This window comes from Lissotriton vulgaris, chromosome 12, assembly GCF_964263255.1.
Source record: "Lissotriton vulgaris chromosome 12, aLisVul1.2, whole genome shotgun sequence".
NCBI lineage: Eukaryota > Metazoa > Chordata > Amphibia > Caudata > Salamandridae > Lissotriton > Lissotriton vulgaris.
Genome location: NC_141700.1, coordinates 555,134,290 through 555,155,169, shown reverse-complemented (window position 1 = coordinate 555,155,169; position 20,880 = coordinate 555,134,290). Strand labels below are relative to the sequence as shown.

The window sequence follows — 20,880 nt, the reverse complement described above, 5'->3', positions numbered from 1 at the left end:
TGTATGTCATGGAACGTTCGAGGGCTTAACAACGCCAAAAAATGTCGAAATGTGATTGCTTATCTAAACCGACACCATGTCCATGTCGCCATGTTGCAGGAAACTCATTTATCACCACAAGTGCGGGCCACCTTTGCAAGTAAATGGGCTGGAGTCCGTATATTCTCCTCTTACTCTACATACGCGAGGGAGTCACCATCCTCCTTAGACACACAGTGCCGTTCCAAAAGTGCGGAGACTTGATTGACAGGGAAGGGCGCTACGCCCTACTGTGGGGACGGCTGGGCCGTGACACATTTACATTCATTAATCGCTATGCTCCTAACCTTGATATGCCTGCTTTCTTTACTACACTCTGGGGCAAAATTATGGACGTAGGGTCCCGCCATATTATCTGGGGGGGGGGACTTTAATTTGGCATTGACACCACAACTAGATAGAGCGGATGGAGCGAACCACTACAAGCCCAGGGCTAGAGAGGCACTGGAGGGCGTGATCACTGAGGGCAGATTGGTGGACATATGGAGATACCTACACTATTCCAGGAGGGAGGGCACACACTTCACTTCGCAGATGGGCACATGGGCATGACTGGATTATTTTCTTATCACCAAAGAGATCACTGCGGGGGTTTTGGGTGTGACACATTTGCCGAGGACATATTCTGACCACAGCCCCGTCCTGATGCATACGCGCATTCCCGGATGGGATAGCCCTAGGCCGCAATGGAGCCTACAGCCGGCGGCCCTATTGGACAATTTGTTCTGCGTCGAGCTAGGAGAGGAAATTGCAGCTTTCTTCCCCAGGAACAAGGGCTCTGTAGAATCGGTCGAACACATATGGGAGGCTTTTAAAGTCCCTATAAGGGGATACTGCATATCCAATAGTTTTGGGGTTCTACGAGACATACAAAACACTATTCACACACTAGATAGGGAGCTGAAGGCTTTGGAACTTCGGATGGTGGAAGACGATAGTCCTGACATACATGCAGAGTTCAGAGACAAATTGTCAAAATACGAAGAAGAAGCTAATAGGGAAACAAAATTCCGGGGAAAACACTGGCAGGCTAGAAAGTACTGCGAGGGTGACAGACCAGGAAAGGCGCTTGCGGTGATGACGCGTGCTCCACGTGACCGCAACACGGTACTGGAACTCACCGACTGTCAGGGACACACAATCAGGGACTCTGATGAACTGCTCAATGCCTTTACGTCTCATTATCATACACTATACACCACTGACACTGCTGCCGATATATCTTACGCTGACTTCCTGGACGATGTAGCACTCTGTTGGCTCAGCGATGGTGACAGGGCCTTTCTAGCAGCCCTCTTCGAACTAGATGAAATTCGCGAGGCCATCATGTCGCTGAAGAACGGTGAAGCGCCCGGACTGGATGGAATCCCCGCCGAATTTTATAAAGCTTACATAGACATTATGGCCCCTGTCCTCCGAGAGGTCTACGAGGAGTCGCTGAACGACGGCATCCTCCCTGGCTCCATGCGGTAGTCATTACCTCGCTCTTAAAACCTGGCAAGGATCCTAGCTCCTGCAGCTCTTACCGCCCACTCTCCCTCTTAAACTGCGACGTCAAAATCCTTGCGAAAGTTTTAGCCACTCGGCTGTCCCTCCTGATGACTAGGATTGTCTTGCCTGATCAATCTGGATTTGTTTCGGGCCGGTCTACCTTTCATAACCTACGCACCTTGTTTTCCCTGCTTCGCACGGTTCACCCTGACTTACCAGTAGCAGCGGTCTTTCTAGATGCCACCAAGACATTCGACTCAGTCGAATGGCCTTACCTGTTTTCCGTCCAGGCGAGCATGGGATTCCCAAGGCTCTTTATCTCCTGGGTCCAACTACTCTATACGCAACCAACGGCGACAGTCCTCATTAACGTTCGCCTCTCACACTCCATTGCCATTACCAGAGGCACACGCCAGGGGTGCCCTTTATCTCCCCTCTTGTTCGCGATTGCGGTCGAGCCCCTAGCCTGTAGACTTCGTCAGCTGCATCGAGATGGTGCGATACAATGCTTTCAGCGTCAGATCGATGTGTCTTTATACGCTGACAACATAACGCTCTATGTCAAACACCCTGATCTGAACCTTAATCCCCTACTAAGAGAATTTGTAGTATTCGGAAGGATGTCAGGAGTGCACATAAATTGGTCCAAGTTGCAATTCTACCCACTCACTGATGCGGTTACAGACTTTCCCCTCGATTACCCCCTTGAGTGGTGTCGGACGGATCTCCGATACTTCGGTATACAGATTCCTCGCGACAAAGATGAAACTCTGTGCTCCAATTATGGAGTAGCAATCACGAAACTCACAGCTGCAGTTGACCGCTGGATTACCCTGCCACTCTCCATGGCCGGCAGGGCGTCCCTTATCAAATGATAATTCTACCCCGATTCCTATACCTCTTTCTTAACATCCCCTACTTTCCGGGAGCTTTTTTCTTTAAATCCTTAAAGTCGGAACTATGTCGATTATTCTGGGGGGGTAAGAGTCCGCGGTTGAAATGGTCCACGCTGATCCAGCCATATGATAAAGGAGGCTTCGATGTCCCTGACCTTGAGGCTTATTATCAATGTGCGCAGGCGCATTATGCTTATCATTGGCTGGTCCCCACCCCCTTCATGCCTCAACTGGCAGTGGAGGATTGGATTGTGCATCCCATTCCGCTTAATGGCCTACTCCATTGTCCGGAATCATTGATAATGACGTCGAATACTTCAGTTTCCTGCACACTGGATGCATGGCGCCGCATAGCCAAGAGGCTGTCCTGCTGCCTACCGTACTCTCCTAAGCTCCCACTGACATATCACCCTAAACTCGCACTGCTACAGGAACGAGGCTTTCGCACGCTTTGTGAACGCATTCAAATCACCTGTTGGGGCGACCTCTTCTCGAACGGCAAGTTCAAACCTGCTGAGCTGTTCTTTGCCTCCCATAATCACACTCCGCTCGATGTGTTTTACTATCTGCGCCTACGCCAGGGGATGAAAGACATCCTGCCTGGGTTCCCTGATGAACCTGAAGTCCTGCCTCCACTTCATTTTCTACTATGCTCACAAGATGGGGCACATCTAGTCTCTGGCCTATATCGCCAGCTCAGGACTAATGCTCCTATGCCTGAGGAAGGAGCCCAAGCCCACTGGAGCGATGACCTGGCCACCGAGCTCACTGACGAACAATGGCAATATTGCTGCACCCTTACGGCCCGGATATCAGCCAGCAGTAGACTCAAGATAATACACTACAAATTCCTGCAGCGATTGTACTATACCCCGGTAAAAAAACATAGGTTCCGATTGGCTGACAGCGACAAGTGCGGGCGCTGCCAATGCCGAGCATGCGGGCTTCCTGCACCTTGCGTGGGAATGCCCTCCTGTTCGTCTTTACTGGAAGCGGGTGACTGACGCTCTCATTGCCATGACTAAGGAACCCATACCTATGGAGCCACTGCTTATGCTACTTGGGCACACACCACACATCCCAAAATCCTGCAAAAAATTTGTAGATACTGCATTGCTCTTGGCAAAACGACGGGTGGCGTGTGGTTGGGGCCGAGGCAGGGCACCTAAATTCAAGGACTGGCTGGCGGACATGACTTACTGTCAGGAACAGCATATCACCTTTGCCGAATTGTTGCCGATCCCGAATCAACCTAAAGACATTTGGGGCCCTCTGGTCGGCTATCTACTTGCCCAGGCAGACGACGACGATAACCCGGAGGGAGGACATATTAGTGATTAGCGATACAGATGACATTCAGGGGTAAGAGCCAATGCCTGTCGACACATACACCTCTTACCTCCTACGGACCCCGTAAGCTACCCCACACATCACCCTATATCTCACTAGCTTGCACAAAACACCTTTACATGCTATCAATGGACACTGCATTCACAGAAGCTACCGCTGGGCCCTCATACACCATATGGTTCCATCGCGCTGCTTATACCATGCATCCGCATCACCATACTCGACGATACCCCATAGCGCCGCACATTGTGCTCATCCTCAAGACGAATATATACTGCTGTAACTATTAATGTATCACTGTATACCAATGAAGATCATCGATGCATAAACTACTCTGTCGACTCGGAGCTCCACTTCCAAGTGTGTTTACAAGGCCTCACAGTTTTGTTTCTGTTGGAAAATGATAAAAACAAAAATATTGTTCTACTGCAGTGAATTATCAGGTATACTTTTGCACTAGATACAGGACACGTACCAACTGATAATATCATACGCCACCGGGCCTCCGGGATGCCGGTAAAAAGGCTGTGTCACACCTTCTACAACATCTTTATTGATACGAATAACACGCTGCCGGCCCCAGGTTTATAGGCGCATAAAGCAGTGTACTGTACGCAAAATGCAATAAAGCAGTTTGAACACAAAAAAAAAACACAACTATAGCATGCTTAACAGGCCCAGCTCATGTGCCCCATAACTGTCACTCAGTAAAGCAAAAGATATGGGAATCTGAGTGAGGAGTATATTTGTTCTACCTATTTCCAAAATATAATATGATTTTAGATTATGTATTTTCCTAACAGCCGTTGTGCAGGATATATTTCTGCTGTATAAAATGTAATTAAATCATAACTTTGATATGATGATGCAACCAAAACCAAATTTGCATTGCAACTGTATCCTGGGCTGAAAACTCCAAAGATCAGGTTAAATTCCTATTATATATGATAGCTTCTGCCAGCTGCAACTTCAAAGTACTGCTATCAGTTTGCCCAAAATACAGGGACTGGGGCTGCTCCTCCACTTAAGCAGAGGAGCATCGCTCCACAAGCCCCAGAGCTGAAAAATATAAACGGTTTACCGTTTATTTATTACATTTTATTTTTCAGCAACCCGTCCTGAACCAAGTATCAGGATGGGGTAAGGCTTTGTTGCCGAGTGGCAGCAGCAGAGAGCTGTGTGCTTTAAAATGCGCATGTTTCTTTATCCAGCCGTTCTGGGCCTGCCAGCCAGACATGTGCATTTTAAAGTTCTCGAACCAAGCTATTTTAGATTGCTCAGTTGGAGAAAGCACAGGCCTCCAGTGCTCTTAGATGTGCTGAGAGAGGCTGCTCTATACATTCCTGGTGCTTCTTTCATGCTGAGATAGCACCACCGGGATTGGGTTGTGCAGTTCCCTGCTTCCTAGGCTTCCAGAAGAAGCCGGAGGGAGGGGGATGTGATGAGGCCAATTAAAGAAGGCACTTTTTTTTGTGCTCCCACACCCTCTCACCCTCTGTAACGCCAGCCGCCACTGTACAGGGATAAAACCCTCCGGACAGTGAAAAGGGACATCTCTGTTTCAAAAGACTCCTGCGATACTCTCTCCATTTAGAAGAGGGTTCTGAGCAGATCCAGTGGAGCTAAGCTTTGCAGGAGGCTTGAACCAAGTGTTAGCACACAAGAGAACACTTCTTATTGTTGACTGATCTGGGAGGACCAGGTTGTAGTTGGGAGGCAGAAAACTACTGTGCACTGCTGAAAAGGGGATTCATCAGTTAAGGTGTATGGAACTCTCGGACAATTTTATTGTCAAAAAGCATGTCTGCAGTAAATTAAGTGCATCACTTTGCTGGACGGAAGTGGTAATTCTACAAAAAAATATATATATACATTAAGATTAGCTAAACAATGAGACAGATTTATTTCACAATCCACATGTGAGAAATTTCTCTTCTGAGTAGTTCAACTTGAAATTTTGTTACTTCCAAATGTCTACTTGTAGGCATTTATAGAGTCCGGACCGGTTAGTTTCTGAACATGTTTACAGTTTTAGAATGATCTAGGTATTATGTGAATAGTATGTAAGCCTCAATGAATTGGTGAGTTGCGGCAGTGGTGACATACATTAGAAAATAAATGAGGGAGTCGTTTTCTTGGAAGGAGACCTACCAGATGGCAGAATGGTGGCGAGCAAAGGGACAGAACGTTCTGTTGGGATTGTTAGACCGGTATATTTTAATCCAATCAAGAATAGTGGCTTCGCGTTTGGATGGGAGTTCATGGTCAGCAGTGTCCAAAACTATTGACATGTTGAGAAGGATGATGGCAGCAACACCATTGAAGTCTACATTGTTCTTAAGATCATCCACAATTCCAGGTAACTCATGTTCATTGCTTCTTCCAGTACAGAAATCTGTCTCTTTTGTTTGAGAGGAGGTTGTTTTCTTCAATGGCATCAGAAATTCGAATAAACAAATTGTATTACGTACTAACATTCAGGGGTTTCCTTTCACAAAAGAAACCTGCCTGTTCAATTTTGTTTCCTCAAAGGTGGGCCGTCTTATATTGATCTGTTATTTGCTGGGTCCACGTGGTCATGGGTTAGTGATGTCTTCAGCTGGGTGTTTTTAGTTCATTAGTTATGTCTGGTTCAGAGGAATGAGCTGTTGGTTCTTCTGGCAAGGCAGTTGGGATGCCAAAGGGAAGTTTTTGAATATATTTGAGAGGCACGGGTAAGTTGGTGATCCAGTGTTAGAGATAGCTTTCATTATTTCAGTAGTTAGTTTTAAGGAAACTATGTTGAATCTTTTTAGGCTGCAGAGTGGGAGGTACACTTCAGCGTTAGTGACAAGGAAATGTCACTGGCTGCTTCTATATGGAAGCAGTAGTCATGGGTGGTAGGTTTTCCAACAAAATGATCCGCCAGCAAGTCGCAGATCTCTAGAGAGTGGTTTGCGCAGTTTGTGGTACGGTGTGCAATTCAGAGATGACACACCTAACATGTGTTGTGAATGCAGAAGTCTTTGACTTTCTTGTGAGTTGTTTTATATAATCTGTACTGTTGCTTGTCCTGGTTTTTCACAATGATAATGTGACTCTAGATCAGTACTTAGCAGTTGTTATAACGCTATTTGAAAAATTACTACACAGGTCCTTGTCTTCCTAATTTATGTTTTATGTTGGTTGTGGTGCAACGGTTCACGTACTAATGACTGTTTTTATTTTATTTTTTCTATCCCTCTCTATGTACATTTTTGCTACATTGGGAGGTTAATGAACTCCAGTTTCCTGAGCAAATGTTATGCTGGCTGAATCCTTTATATTTTCTTTTCTTTGGAAAGTTAATTCAAGGTTTATTACCTTGGAAATTATGACTTGTTTGGTCCAGTATGTTTTCTGAATGCAAAATAGAAACAGAAATATTGTGATCCAACCAAATAGGATATTGTGTGATCAATTTTGATACTCAGAGTGCTCCCGCTTTTCCTAAGTTCCCTACCTTGGAGGGTTAAACCCAGGAGAGCGCACAGAATCTGATCCCTTCACATTTTAGGTATCAGGTCTACCATAGCAATGGATGTTCCAATTCCCAAGGCAAATAAAACCCAGCTTAAAGGTTAGTAATAAAGCATATTTGGTACCCGGTCAACAGAATGAAGGACATATTTTCACATTCATTTTACGATTCCTTTGGATAACATTGAAAAACTTTTTCTAATTCCACCATATTTAACGTGTTTTTATTATTTTTGATCACTACGTACATTTTGGTTAGTTCTTTTTAATTATTTTAGATTCTTTAAATATTAACTATATTGCTGTTTGGCTAGGTAACTCACATAAAATACATCAGTTGTTTCTGAGGCCTCTTATTTAAAGATTATGCATTTTGGGAAAATAGTTTCCTACTTACATTACTACATTTTAAGTGTTCTAGAGTGTCATAGTCACCATTTTGTACCTCAGCTGTAGGGTTTTGGCTAGCACGTAGAAGATAGTTTTCTGTTATATCAGCATTGAGTAAATAAATGATTAGACATTGTATATGGTTAAAGAAAGATGGAAACTTAGGGCACGATTTTCAAAAGATATTTTTGAGGTGGTGTAACTTCCCCCTTATAATGCAAGAATACGCCACGAGTAAATTAAGCCTGCTGACAGAAAAAAAACATATTTGGTAATCCGGCCTATAGTGTGAAAACCTGTTGATTATGAGATGTCTCTCTTCACCCAATTTTGGTACCAGATCATTCATCTCAAGATTATTAATATGGACAAGAATTTGCGTGGGCTTGTTGGGATCCAGGCCACTGGCGTCACTAGGGTTGGTGTCACCCAGTGCGGGTAACTCATGGTGTCACCCCCTCACAACTTACCCCATGAATCCATGATGGACCTCCTTGAGGAGATATATTCATCTGTGCAGCACCCACGGAGGGGGTCCTTCTTCTTCTGGTGCCTTTCCAAGCCCACTCCTCTACACCGGAGTCTAAGGCACTGCAGAGGTGTTACCCATCCTTTCATAACTCCTCCCCTTGCTCCTGGCCACCATAGAAAAGTCTTAACCACACGTGGGAATATGTGGAGTGTGGCTTTGACGCATTCTTTCGAGGCGGAGACGCCTGCCCCATTCCAATGTGTGGCGCTTCGCATCATGCTCACCGGACCCGACTGGAGTTTACTTAAATAACAGTAGCTCTGCACCTGTCAACAGTTACAACGCCAATTGTCTTACCAGGCACTGCGTACTTGCTATTCATTCTGCTCAAGACAGCACTCAACCACTTTCTTTAACAAGGCAGACGAGAGGGAAAAAATGTTGCCAAATAAATAATACAGGGCTCAAGTAAATTGTTCGTGAACCTGTAATTCTATTAAGTAATTGGTTTCCATCACCAAAGAAAGTTTCATGATAAAAATGAATGCTACTTTTTTATTTATATTCAGAAGTGCAGAGCCAGTGTTCACCTTTCCGACTCTTCCTTTTCAGTGCATTATTTCTCGCGCACTGAGCAGCAGTGCTACTCGTCTTGACACAGGGGTGCAGGTGTATGTGAGGTTTTCGTGAGTGAAAGTTCATTGCAATGTGTCACGATATGGTAAACTAGTGTAATAAAGGGGATGCATTTGAGGAAAGGTCGGTAACTCTAGCGCCTTACACCCGGACTGCCCTAGCGCCTGTCATTTGGAAGACAACTCTGTGCAGTTCACATAAATCAACGTGCCTGGCGGGTTTTCAGTGGAGTCTCTCCTAAATGTAGCAGCGCCTTCAAGCAACACTCTGAGCGCTATCCAAACCCCAGCAATCCACATGCTACATTTGCACAAACCTTGAAAGTGCAATAGAGCTCGAGCACCGAAGCTCTTTAATTAAGGTAGATTGCTGAAAGTTGCAGCACTTTAATTGACCCACACAAACTGCAGAAGGCAGTGGCAGACAGGATACCGCTTTGAATCACAGTCACAGCGCTGCGTGCACCGAGTAAGAAAGGAGGAACTCTGATGCCAATCTCAGCCCAGAGATACAATATAGAGAAGTACCTCATGCAATAGTATATAGGATTGCTAAACAACAGGTCTGAGCGTGAACTGTTTTTAAACTTAAAGCACGCTCACTACAGTGCACAGGTTATCGTAGGACTGTGTTCCTACATCTCATATCGAAGGAGCAGGACACACATAATATACTTTTTCAGAATGGGCAGCGCCCAGCACCGGTACGTATGCATCACTTTGTGCTGTAGTGCAAATAAAATAATGTATTCGAATTCCACCATTATCCAGAGACAAATCTCCAAAACCACTTTATTCCCACATCTACCTACCTCTAAACTAATTTGTAATATCAAAGTATCTGTGCGGCGTTGCATTTGCTGCAGTGATCTCAATTTAAACTCAGGTTTGTCTTTCTACAGTGAAATAGCGACATACTCTATAGCCCTCTATTACATATGGTGCTTAAACACAAGCTGGACGCCACATGCATGCCAGGTGGACATGCATTCAGCACTTGGGGGCAGCAGTATCGAACTGGCAGCCACGGCTAGTGGAGCTAGAGAACTCAAAAGTACAACCGGAAACAAAGAAAGAACATAAACAAAAACAGAGCCAGAATGCCCAGTGGGGAAAATGGGGAACATATTTTACATACAGCTACCCCTGACAGGCCAGTGAGGTTAGGACAGTGTCACTCTAAAAACAGGGTGAATTGAGTTGCATGAGGAGGGAGGGCGGGAGCAGAGTCAGTTAATCCCATTTACCATTAAGAAGCATATAAAGTGCAGTGACTGAGCTCGAGGCGCTTTCTGGCACTAATGGCATCAGCAGCCGCATGTGAGACCACTGCGTCTGCCCCAGCTGGACCGGCCTTTCCAATGCATGAGCTTAGCACCCTCCCCGGCACCCGGGGCCTGCACCCTGGCGGTGCCCTCTCTGCTGGGACAGCCTCTGCCCAGGTGGTGCCCGTCACCGGCAGCGCCCAGGGCAGCCTCCTTCCTCCGCTCCATGCTCCTCTGCCAGTCAGATGCCAAGGGAGACGGCTGCGAAAGATCATATTTCAGCATACGCACGTGGCCACGGAGATGTGCTCTGTGAAATTTGGGGAAGGCCGAGGCACATGCTTTTGGAAAGATGCGAATTAAAAGATGCTGCTTGCGGCACGGTGTACTTGTTTTTCCAGCTCCCAGTTCAAAGGGCATACTTTCAAACACACATACTGAAGGTAAGAATGGGGGTTCAACTTACCAGTTGAAAACAACAGACAAGCGTGCACCTGGCGCCATGGGCAGTGATAAAAACGGCGGGTTGGGACAGGGAGCCACATCACATGACAGTGAAGTTTCGAACGTCGACGTCAGGACGTCTACGCCGTAGCCTAATTCTAATTGGACAATAATCTTGGCTGGCGGCTGGGTAATGTTCGACAGACAGTAATATTATTTTGCATTTTGGTGTGCAAAATAATATTACTGTCTGTCTAACCTTACCCGGCCACCAGCCAAGATTATTGTCAACACGGACCACGGTGTCACCCCATGTGAAGGTGTCACCCGGTGCGGTCCGCACCCCCCGCACCCCCTAGTGACGCCACTGAATCCAGGCAAAACTTCAAAGTCAGTTGGACTTAGATTCCAAGCTCTTTGCCCACAAGCAATGTAATCTAACAGCACCATGAAAATATTTATTCTCCGGCCACCTGCACCAATTTGTGGGCATCAATTGAAGCAATGAAATGTACATGTCTGTGTCAAAGTGCTGAATCATTCAGTTCCCCTTTACATGGCATGTTCTTGTCTTTCCTTTATTAGATCCTTCATTGGGAGCTCTTCCGAACATCAAAACCAAACGAGTGCCAGCGAATTCTTCCTCCAAGGACTTTCAAGCCTTCCCCACCTTCAAGCCTTGTATTTCCTTATTTTCCTGGCCATTTATGCGATTACAGTATCTGGAAACACCGTCCTCCTCCTCCTAATGATAACTGATGTCCAGCTTCATACCCCCATGTACTTCTTCCTCAGCAACTTATCCTTTATTGACATCTGCTTCTCATCTACAGTGGCTCCCAAGATCCTGGAGAACACCCTAGGGAAGAATAGGAGGATTTCCTTCCTTGGGTGTGCTGCTCAAATGTATTTCTCCCTGGCTCTGGGAGCAGCAGAGTGCATTACCTTGGCCGTCATGGCATGGGACCGTTATGTGGCTATCTGTAACCCCCTGCGCTATACTACCATTATGAGCAAGAAACTTTGCCTTCAATTGGCAGGTTGTGCATGGACAATTGGCTTTCTAAATTCAATCATCCATGCCTACCTCACTTTCCGGCTGCCCTATTGCAGGTCCAACCATGTAAACCACTATCTGTGTGAGATGCCAGCACTCTTCAGACTCTCTTGCAAAGATACCACCGTCAATGAGATCATGGTATACATCTCGGGTGGCATCATTGCACTCTTCGCCTTTCTTCTGACCCTTGTTTCTTATGTCCACATTGTGTCTTCTATTCTAAAGATCCACTCAGCCAAAGGGAGGAGCAAAGTCTTCTCCACATGTGGCTCACATCTGACTGTAGTAAGCATGTACTATGGGACCATTATCTTCATGTACCTGCGTCCCCGGTCAAGCTACTCGCCAGAGCGGGACAAGGTCCTCTCCGTACTTTACACTGTGGTCACACCTATGCTTAATCCTTTAATTTACAGCATGCGTAACAAGGAAGTCAAAGGTGCCCTAAGACGTGCACTCTGGAGAAAAAGACTGCCATTAAGAATATAAAGAAAAGAAAAGTTCCACAAAAAGAATTGTCATGGGGATCACAATTTCATTATCAAATCAGCAGTTATACATAGTTTTAGGTGCAGAGCTGCAGACACACAAAGGGATCCTAACAGAAGCCAAGAGACAACAGTAGCATATGGTGCTAGTCATAGTTGCTATGAAGGAGGTTGCAGCCTGCCTCTCAGGCATGCAGTGTCATTGTTTTCTCTGTTATAAAGAAGCAGCTAGACATTCAAAAGCAATACCACATTGCAAGTAAGAATATGATACAAGGTAAGGATCAGATCTAGGTAAATATACCAGCTCTTTTTAGGTTTTCCTGCATGCAGGTAATCTAGAAAGAAAAATGCAGGACAGCTAATCTAAGCCACACAGAAGCACACAGACACCTTAAATAAGAGGTATCTAATAATTCTGTGATACCAGATACTATTTTTGATTATCCACATCTAATGATATAATTTTTCAGGGGATCTGATTGGTAATTATAAGCACCGTATTGTTCAGCCTCCGTCCTGGAGCCCAGGTCACTTTTGAAAAATTACTAGTTTTCCTTGCTTTTTGTTAGAAAATCCTAAACTTCTCATTTAAAACTATTTAGTAGCTTATTAAAAGGATTCATTGTCCCATTCTGTATCATTTCTTAAAAAAATAAAGTCTACAATTATGAAAGCCACCAAATAAGGAGGGAGACTGGAAAATACTCCTGCACAACCTTTTTTGCAGGAAATGAAAGGAAAAGCTGCAATATTGTAGCATTTTGTCTGCGATCATGTTAATCTGTAAAACTGACAATGCAGCTTCGAGGAATCCATCTTTCTGTAACCATAATAAAACTTATTGTTTCCACCAAGGAAGATAGAGGGGTGGTTATGATTTCAAGGGTGATTCCCCTGATTTATTTTCTTTCAGCCGATTTCCACTAATAATCATAAGTACTGAATAGAATAGCAAACCTACAGAAGTATGGCTGCAATTCAAAGTCATCTCTTACACTTTGTGTTGATAAAAAACCCAAGCCCTTAATCAATGGATGTATGATACTGGCTCTCTATATAGTGCACTAAAACAAAGTACACTGTGTAGAGGTACAGTGAGACACAGATTGGTATACAGAGACAAAAGTAGATAATATTAACACTCTATTTGTGGTAGGGTGGGCGAGCAGTTAGGCTTATCAGAGGATAGTGTGAAGCATTTGTTGTACTCATAGAGGCAATACATGAGACCCACACTCAAGACTAAATCCGAGGCCAATTTATAAAAATAACACAAATTTGTATGTAATTTTTTGAACTAAGAACTTTATTTTACAGTAAGTACTTTTTAAGATATACATTTTTCCAGTTCACATAATAAATTACTTTTGTGCGCAATTATGCACCAATCGGAGAAAAGAGAAAAATGCATATAATATCACACATTTGGATTTAAAGGTTCACCTTCGGAATTTGAGTAGGTAGCAAGGCGAGGCCCAATGTGCCATCAGCAGATTCTTGGGAGTGTCCCAGAATCGGCCAGGAGCAGGGTGCTGAGGTCCTTGGTAGCTGGTGCACTACGAAGAAGGGGGCCACGCGAAAACAGACTGCACAAAGGGACTTAACCCCTTGACCGCGGTGCAAATTCAGCCGCAGTGGTGGGGAATTAATGAGTGGGCGTGTTTCGGTCGGCCCCCAGCCGTCCGATGCATGCAACTGGTTAAAGGTAATTCTGAGGGGGGCCAGTTGAGGAAACAGGTTGCAAGGGTCTCAGGACCAAGGGAGTAAAGCTAAATCATCGTTACCAAGGCTGGTCAGGCAAGATGCAGAGCAGATAAGTCAGCTGGGTGGTGCATGTCAAGATGTTCTTACGGTCAGAGCAGGCAGCTTGGAGAGACGATTCTGAGACAGCTGGGACACTCACAATGTGGGTCTCAACGGATTTGACAACCCTCAATGGGTCCTTGCTTCCTGGGAAGTTAGAGTCCAGACTCGACTGTTTGTCTCGGTAAATGCTGCAGAGGGTCTGGTTCCCCGGGTATTTGTCCAGCTCCAGTAGATCCTGGTGTCTCCAAACTTGTTGGGAAGACAGACTTGATCCTCCGGAGCTGGTGTACCACTTTTGGTTTGAGGAGTCGCCCTGAGAACCAAGTTGATAAAACTGGATTCTGAGGTTCAGTGCCAGCCTCTGAAGGGGAGAGGTACTTCCACTCCAAGGGAGTCCTTTGGTGATTTGTAGAAGGCTGGACGAGCTCGGGGGTTCTTGGAGACCTCACAGTTGCAGAACATGACAGCACACCATGATTGTTGAGTCCTTAAGGCAGCAGGCACGTTTTGGTGCCACTTTTCTGCAGCAGGGCTTCAGTCCTTGGATCAGCAGCTCTTCTTTGTCCTTTTCTTCTCTGTGTCCATAAAAAGTAAGGTCAGGGTCCAGGGAGGATACCTAAGTACTACATTTAGGGACATTAAAAGGGTTGACAGGTAGTAGCCAATGGACTACCTACTTTTAGGGTGTCTACACTTTCTATGTGACCACTTCCTGTGGGAAGGGGCACTACCCTGACCATAATTGGCCAATTCCCTCACAAACCAAGATGGAGGAAATTAAAAGTGTGCTCAACATCACCTGCCACACCTTAGAGGTGGTGCTGGCTGAATGGGGACTCGCCTCCTAATTTAACTAATATTCCTAACTAATGTCCTTCTATAAAATGTAGAGCAGGAAAGGAGGGGTGATAAATTCCACTATCTGGAGCTGCCTTGGGTGCATTTCAAAGGCGTCATTACATTTGAAGCTTCACACCCTGGAAGGCCATTCTGGTCTGGAGCAGGTGTGAAGCACCTCTGTCCAGAGCAAGCTTTGTTTCTGGCCTCTGAGAATGCTGGCCCTCATCCCATGAGGTCAGAAACATGTCTGTTGATGGCAGGCTACTAAGACTAGTCAAAGACCACACCTGTGCTTGGTAGGTTTCCAGGGGCCCTATAAAGGGTCTCCTGTGTGCAGTTAACCTCAAACACCTGCCCCATACATGATGACAAAGCAACAACGTGCAGCATAGGAGTTACCTCTGTTTGCTACCCAGACTTTAAGACAGTCAAGTAAAATCCTACACATTAATTTACATGCAAAATTAATTAAATACATTTTGTGATAACATTTGGGGTTTGACCTGTCTCCATTTTTTAAGATAGGAACTATAGTCACACTAGACCAAGATTTGAAAGGGTCCGTGTTAGCTACTCTGCTAAAAACATTTAGCACGGAATTGAGGGTCATGGGTTCCCCCCACATCAGTGGCCCTTAACTCGGAAGAGAGACGGCGGGCCCCCGTGAGGGCAGCTGGGGGATTTGCTGACCTTCGTCTACCCAGGGCCTCTGTCCACGTGAGGTCGGGGACTGCGGCCTGCTCCGGAGGGGAGGCGAGGAGGTGGTGACTGGAGCCGGATCCTTCCAGGAAGTGTGGACCTGCTTTTCGGCCACCGGAGCCCGCTGCCAGCCGGGGCTCCGTGTCGGAAGGCTCTGCGGGTCCTGGCCGCCGAGACTGCTGGACTGGTGGTGCCCCGGACATCCCTCTGAGCAAGGTCGGGGATTTGCGGCCTGTCCCTTGAGGGGAGACGGAGTGGTGGCGATTGGTGCTGGTGCCTTCTGGGAGGTGTGGCCCCGCTTGCGTGGATATCGGAGCCCCCTATCAGCCGGGGCTCCGAATACGGCAGGCACTTCAGACTCCGACCGGCACCCGTCCTGCTGAGGTGGGGGCGCGTCGGTCCTGCTGCGGCCAGCCCTCCTCCTTGGTGCTTCTTCGCCTGTGCCGTGCGGGTTCTGGAACCCAGTGGGCGCCGCTTGTGGAAGAGGGACCCCCTTTGCACCGGAGGCGACGACAGGTTGGGGCTTGGACGGCGCCGGTGGGCCCGAGAGCAGCCCCAGATTGAGGAGGGCCCCGGCCTGCGGCCTACCTCCCTGCTGCGGCTGGGCCCTGAGTCCCAATGGGTGCGACCCTGGTGGTTTGCGGAGGGCTCCACCTGATTTGTGACGACACTTGCTATACCTGCCCGGCCGCCGCGGCCCCCCACGCCGCCCGTGGAGTCCCTGCTGAAGGAGGAGCTGGGAGTTCGAGGAACTGTGAGTGCGGGAGCTGTGGTGGGGGAGACAGCTTGGGCTACCCGCTGCCCACTGCTCTCTACGGACTTGGTTGCCCCGTGGCCTGGTAGCGAGGGGAGCCTGCTAACTCTGGACGTCTGACCCTTACCATTACGAACCATTACGAATATCGCTGCGTTGGGTCTGGAGGTATAGTTTCAGCTTTTGGGGACGCTCTTGCTGGTAGTTGGATGTGCCTTTGTCCTACCCTGAAGCAATTGCCGAGGGGATCCTGGGTGACCCGAGGTCTATGACACCCTGAACAACCCGGCCGGCACTGGTGCACTGGTGCACTGGAACCCCCTTGGGTTGGTTCTCCTGCAGTACGAGTCCTGCGAGCTGGCTGGGGTGAGATCACTTTCTTCCACGCCGCGGTGAGGCCGAGGTCCTTCGGACTGTTGGGCGTCTCTCCTGAGTTGGCGCCTCCCGCCCTTCTTGCGTATCGACGTAGTTGGAGGTGCAGCAGGAGTGAGTAGGCCTTGCACCCCCTGCTGGGACCAGAGGGCTTCATCGACGCTGGTGGCCCCGTCTAGACGCCAGTCGCCTTGTGCTGGACTAGTGGTTGGGGGCCGAGAAGACCTGAGGCCTGTATTTGTGACCTAGAGGGGCAGCCTGCGCCATATACCTCGGCGGGCGTAGCTCAGGGAGGTCCTTGTCGTCCGCCTGCAGTGTCGATCACGGCCCTTGGGACTCTGGCAATGCGCATGGATAGGATGTCGCGCTCCACGCAGCCCAACACCATCACGCAATATACCACACAGTGGATGCCGTCGCAGCAGATTACCCGCCAGTCGGGTCAGGACGAGGGGGCGGACGGTCCTGGCGAGCCCTCCCGGGCGGAGCTGTTGAAGGCCATACAAGGCTTGCATACTGCGTTGGAGCGACAGATTGAAACGGTCTCGATCAATGTTAATCTCTTACGGACAGACCTCCGAAAGGTTGCGGACAAGGTCTCGGACGCTGAGGGCAATATCACGCAACTACAGAGTGAGGTTGCCTGTCTTAAAAAGACAGTCACGCACCTTACAGCCGCAACACAGGCCCTGGAGCGGACGGCCGAGGACGCGGAAGGCAGAACGCGCCGGAGCAACATAAGGGTCCTGGGAGTGCCGGAACGTTTGGAAGCTGGGAACGCTGAGCGCTTTTTGGAGACCTGGATTCGAACGCAGCTATGTCCACGGGGCTTATCGGAAGCTTTTGTCATCGAGAGGGCCCATCGGGCGTTGGTCCCTCCGCCACGTCCGGGGGGCCCTCCGAGAGTGCTGATCGCTAAGATCCTGAATTATAGGGATCGGGACTGTATTCTGCGAGCGGCGAGGGAGGCGGCTAGTCTCACCAATGAAAACAGTTAGGTGTCCATCTACTCTGACTATACCCAGCAAGTTCAGGAGGAACGGAAATCCTACCTGGGGGTTAAGAGGAAGCTCCGGGAGATGAAGTTGCAGTACATGCTGCTATATCCGGCTAAGCTCAAAGTGATCTCCCAAGGAAAGATGCACTTCTTTGAGTCCCCAGCGGAGGTATGGGAATGGCTGGAGATTCGGGGCGACGACCTTCCACCGGGGGAGCGTGGGGAACCCGACCTCCGAGGAGACGACGCAGCCGACGCAGACGCCGGTCTGGATCAGTGGTACTTGAGGAGCCCAGGGTCACGGTGGGTGAGGATGGCGCTATGCTCCTGGAACTGTTGCTTGCGGGGACTGGGCTGGGGACCCTGGGCCCACTCGATCTAGGGGAGGTCCTGGTTCCGAACACTTTGCCTGATACAGTGCAGGACACAAGCTTCACGGCTCCGGTGGTCCCGGAGACTGGAGGGGCCGCGCCCCCTGCGGAGCCGCTGCAGACATGAGGTGATATCTGGCCTTCCTTTTGTTTCCATCTAGCCCGAGTGGCCTTTGGGATGTCCTGATTGTATTATTATTGGCCATGGCCTGTGATGTCTGCCCTGTGTTGCTGGATGGGGCGGCGGACTTGCACCCAGAGGGGTCGAGACTGTAAGGTGGGAGGGGGGTACATTTGATGGGACATTGCCCGATCTGGGGCTGGTCTGCCTAATTGAGCCTAGTGACTTTCATGTAAGACTTGGGTCCCATGGGGAGCTGGAAGGGGGGGAGTGGGGTTGGGTTGGTTGATTGAGAGTGTGTTGTGTGATGTGTATGGGGTGGCTGTGTACGTCCTGGCACCAGCAGGGGGAGGGCGGGGTGGCATGTGTTGTTGTCATCTTGCTTGTGGGTGGGGGTGGGGGGTTGACCACTACGGGGTTTCAGGAGTTGAGGAGCTTGGGGGGTGGGGGGTGTTGTTGGGGGGTATTGTTGCAGGCATCAAGTGTACTAAGGTTCGGACTCAGAGGTGGTGGATCAGGGATGATAACATGGGCGGCCTGGAAGGGCGTAATCTGCAGTTATGGGATATAAATTCTTAACCTGGAACGTGCGTGGGCTGGGCACGTGTACTAAGAGACACAGGGTCTTGTCTTTCTTCCGACGCCATGGAGTCTCCATTGCGTGTCTGCAGGAGACCCATCTCAATGAAGAGGGTGCTCGAAAGCTGTCCAAAAAATGCAGAGGTCAAGTGTTCCATTCTTCCTTCTCCACCTATACTAGGGGGGTTCTGATCTGGGTGGCGCCTGGGGTCCCCTGTGCCGTTCAGTATATGGAGGCGGACATTGAGGGCAGGTACCTGCTGCTGCGGGTGAAACTTGATGGGAGGGATTTCTCGCTATTGAACTCGTATGCGCCTAACGTGGACGATCCCAAATTTTTCTCCCTTCTTCAGGAAGTCCTGGTTTCAGACCTAGACGCCCCCATCCTCTGGTTGGGAGACATTAACTGTGTGTTGGACCCGGTCCTAGGCAGGCACCCTCCCCGAGCAGGTACGAAACCACGTATAACGGCGAGACTTGGGAGGTGATGCATAATCTGGGGGTTGACGACGTGTGGCGCCTGCGTCACCCCTTACAGAAGCTATACGCCTGTTACACCTCTACTCATAACACACACAGCAGGCTGGATAGAGTCCTTGCGGCTAATCTGGATGCGTCCCTGTCCCTCACGGTCACCCATCAGGCTCTTTTCCTATCGGACCACTCACCATTGACGTGCGTCGCAAACTGGGACAATCAGCCGCCCCGCCCCCGGACTTGGAGGATGCCGTCGGATCTCTTGCAGGACCAGGTGGCAAGGGATTCTGTGGCAACAGCCCTGACTAATTATATCGACTTAAATTAGCCGGGGGACGACATGCCGTATTCAATCAAATGGGACACCCTGAAAGCAGTGGTGCGTGGTGAATGCATGGGCCTTACTTATGGGGTCCGGAGGCAGTTGCACCGAGAGTTGAGGGAGGCGGAGGACCGTCTTCGGCATTGTCAGACTCTCTCTGATTCCAATGTCTCGGACCTGGAGGCAGAGCGGACGGCCCGTGAGTACGTACACGACATACTTTCCCGCTTAGATAATTATACTCTAGGTCAATACCGGCAGCGCCTCCACCAGGAGGGGGACAAGTCTGGGCGCCTGCTGGCCTGGATCCTCAAGAGGGAGTTCGCCCCGGAACGGATAGTAGCACTGAGGGATCCCGCAGGGGCCATGGTGCACTCAGAGGCAGGCATTCTTGGGGTTCTCCAGTCACACCTCCAGGCGGTGTATGCCGCGGACCCCTTGGTTACGGAGGCTTCCTATCAGACTTATCTTCGGGGACTGAATCTCCGGGCCCTTCCGAGTGAGGCAGCGGAGGAACTGGATGTGGCTTTGTCGCTCCAAGAGGTTAAAGTGGCAATGGCCAGTCTACCGGGTGCCAAGTCCCCTGGGAGTGACGATTTTACCAGGCGTTTGGGGAGGTCCTGGCTCCTCTCCTCCTCCAGGTCTATCGTGAGGCACTGGATTGTGGCGCCCTCCCGCCTACCATGAATCTGGGTGAAGTATGCATGGTTCTGAATCCAGGTGGGGACGGTTGCGATCCCGCGGCATTCCGGCCCATCACACTCATTAACACTGACGTGAAAATCCTAACCAGACTCTTGGCCACTCAGCTGGCCCCACACCTGGCGCACTTGGTGCACCAGGACCAGTGTGGGTTTATCCCCGGCCGCAACACTGCGATGAATCTACGGCGGCTGAACCATATCCTTCATGAGGTGCGAGATAGGGAGGATCCCCAGGTCCTGGTGTCAATTGACCTGGCCAAGGCGTTCAACACTGTCCATTGGGGGTACTTGCTGGAGGTGCTCCGGTTGGTGGGGTTGGGGCCCGTTTTTTGTGACTGGGTCTGGATCCTTTACGGGGCGCCTCAGGCCAGAGTCAGGCTTGGGTCGGCGCGCTCTGAGGATTGGGCTTTGGGCAGGGGTACTCGGCACGGGTGTCCTATCTCGCCGCTCCTCTTCGCTCTGGCGATTGAGCCTTTGGCAGTCTCTATTCGTTCGGAAATGGCGCAGTGGGGGATCAAGGTGGGGGATACCTTGAATGTTATCTCCCTGTATGCGGATGACGCCTTGTTTTACCTGACCTCTCCGTGTGAGTCACTGCCTGTCTTGCTCCGGCTACTGGATGGTTTGGGTGCAGCTTCGGGTCTGCGTATAAATCTGGGAAAGTCCCTAATTTTCCCCCTGGCGGGTTATGGTGTGGGCCCGCACGTTGACCTCTCGCAGCTGGGATTGAAATGGGAATTGGAGGCCTTCCGATATCTGGGAATTCAGGTGGCCCGGTCAGACGAGCAATTGCTGGCCCGTAACGCT

The 20,880-nt window shown here is 49.1% G+C and overlaps 1 protein-coding gene across 1 annotated transcript; it reads left to right on the top strand.

Moving 5' to 3' along the window:
- The first annotated feature begins 960 nt into the window (after positions 1-960).
- On the top strand, positions 961-12,029 carry LOC147677729 (olfactory receptor 5AR1-like). The gene is made up of 2 exons (XM_086945579.1): positions 961-1,508; positions 11,066-12,029. The coding sequence occupies exons 1-2, from the start codon at positions 961-963 to the stop codon at positions 12,027-12,029; spliced, it is 1,512 nt and encodes a 503-aa protein (XP_086801705.1).
- Positions 12,030-20,880: the final 8,851 nt, after the last annotated feature.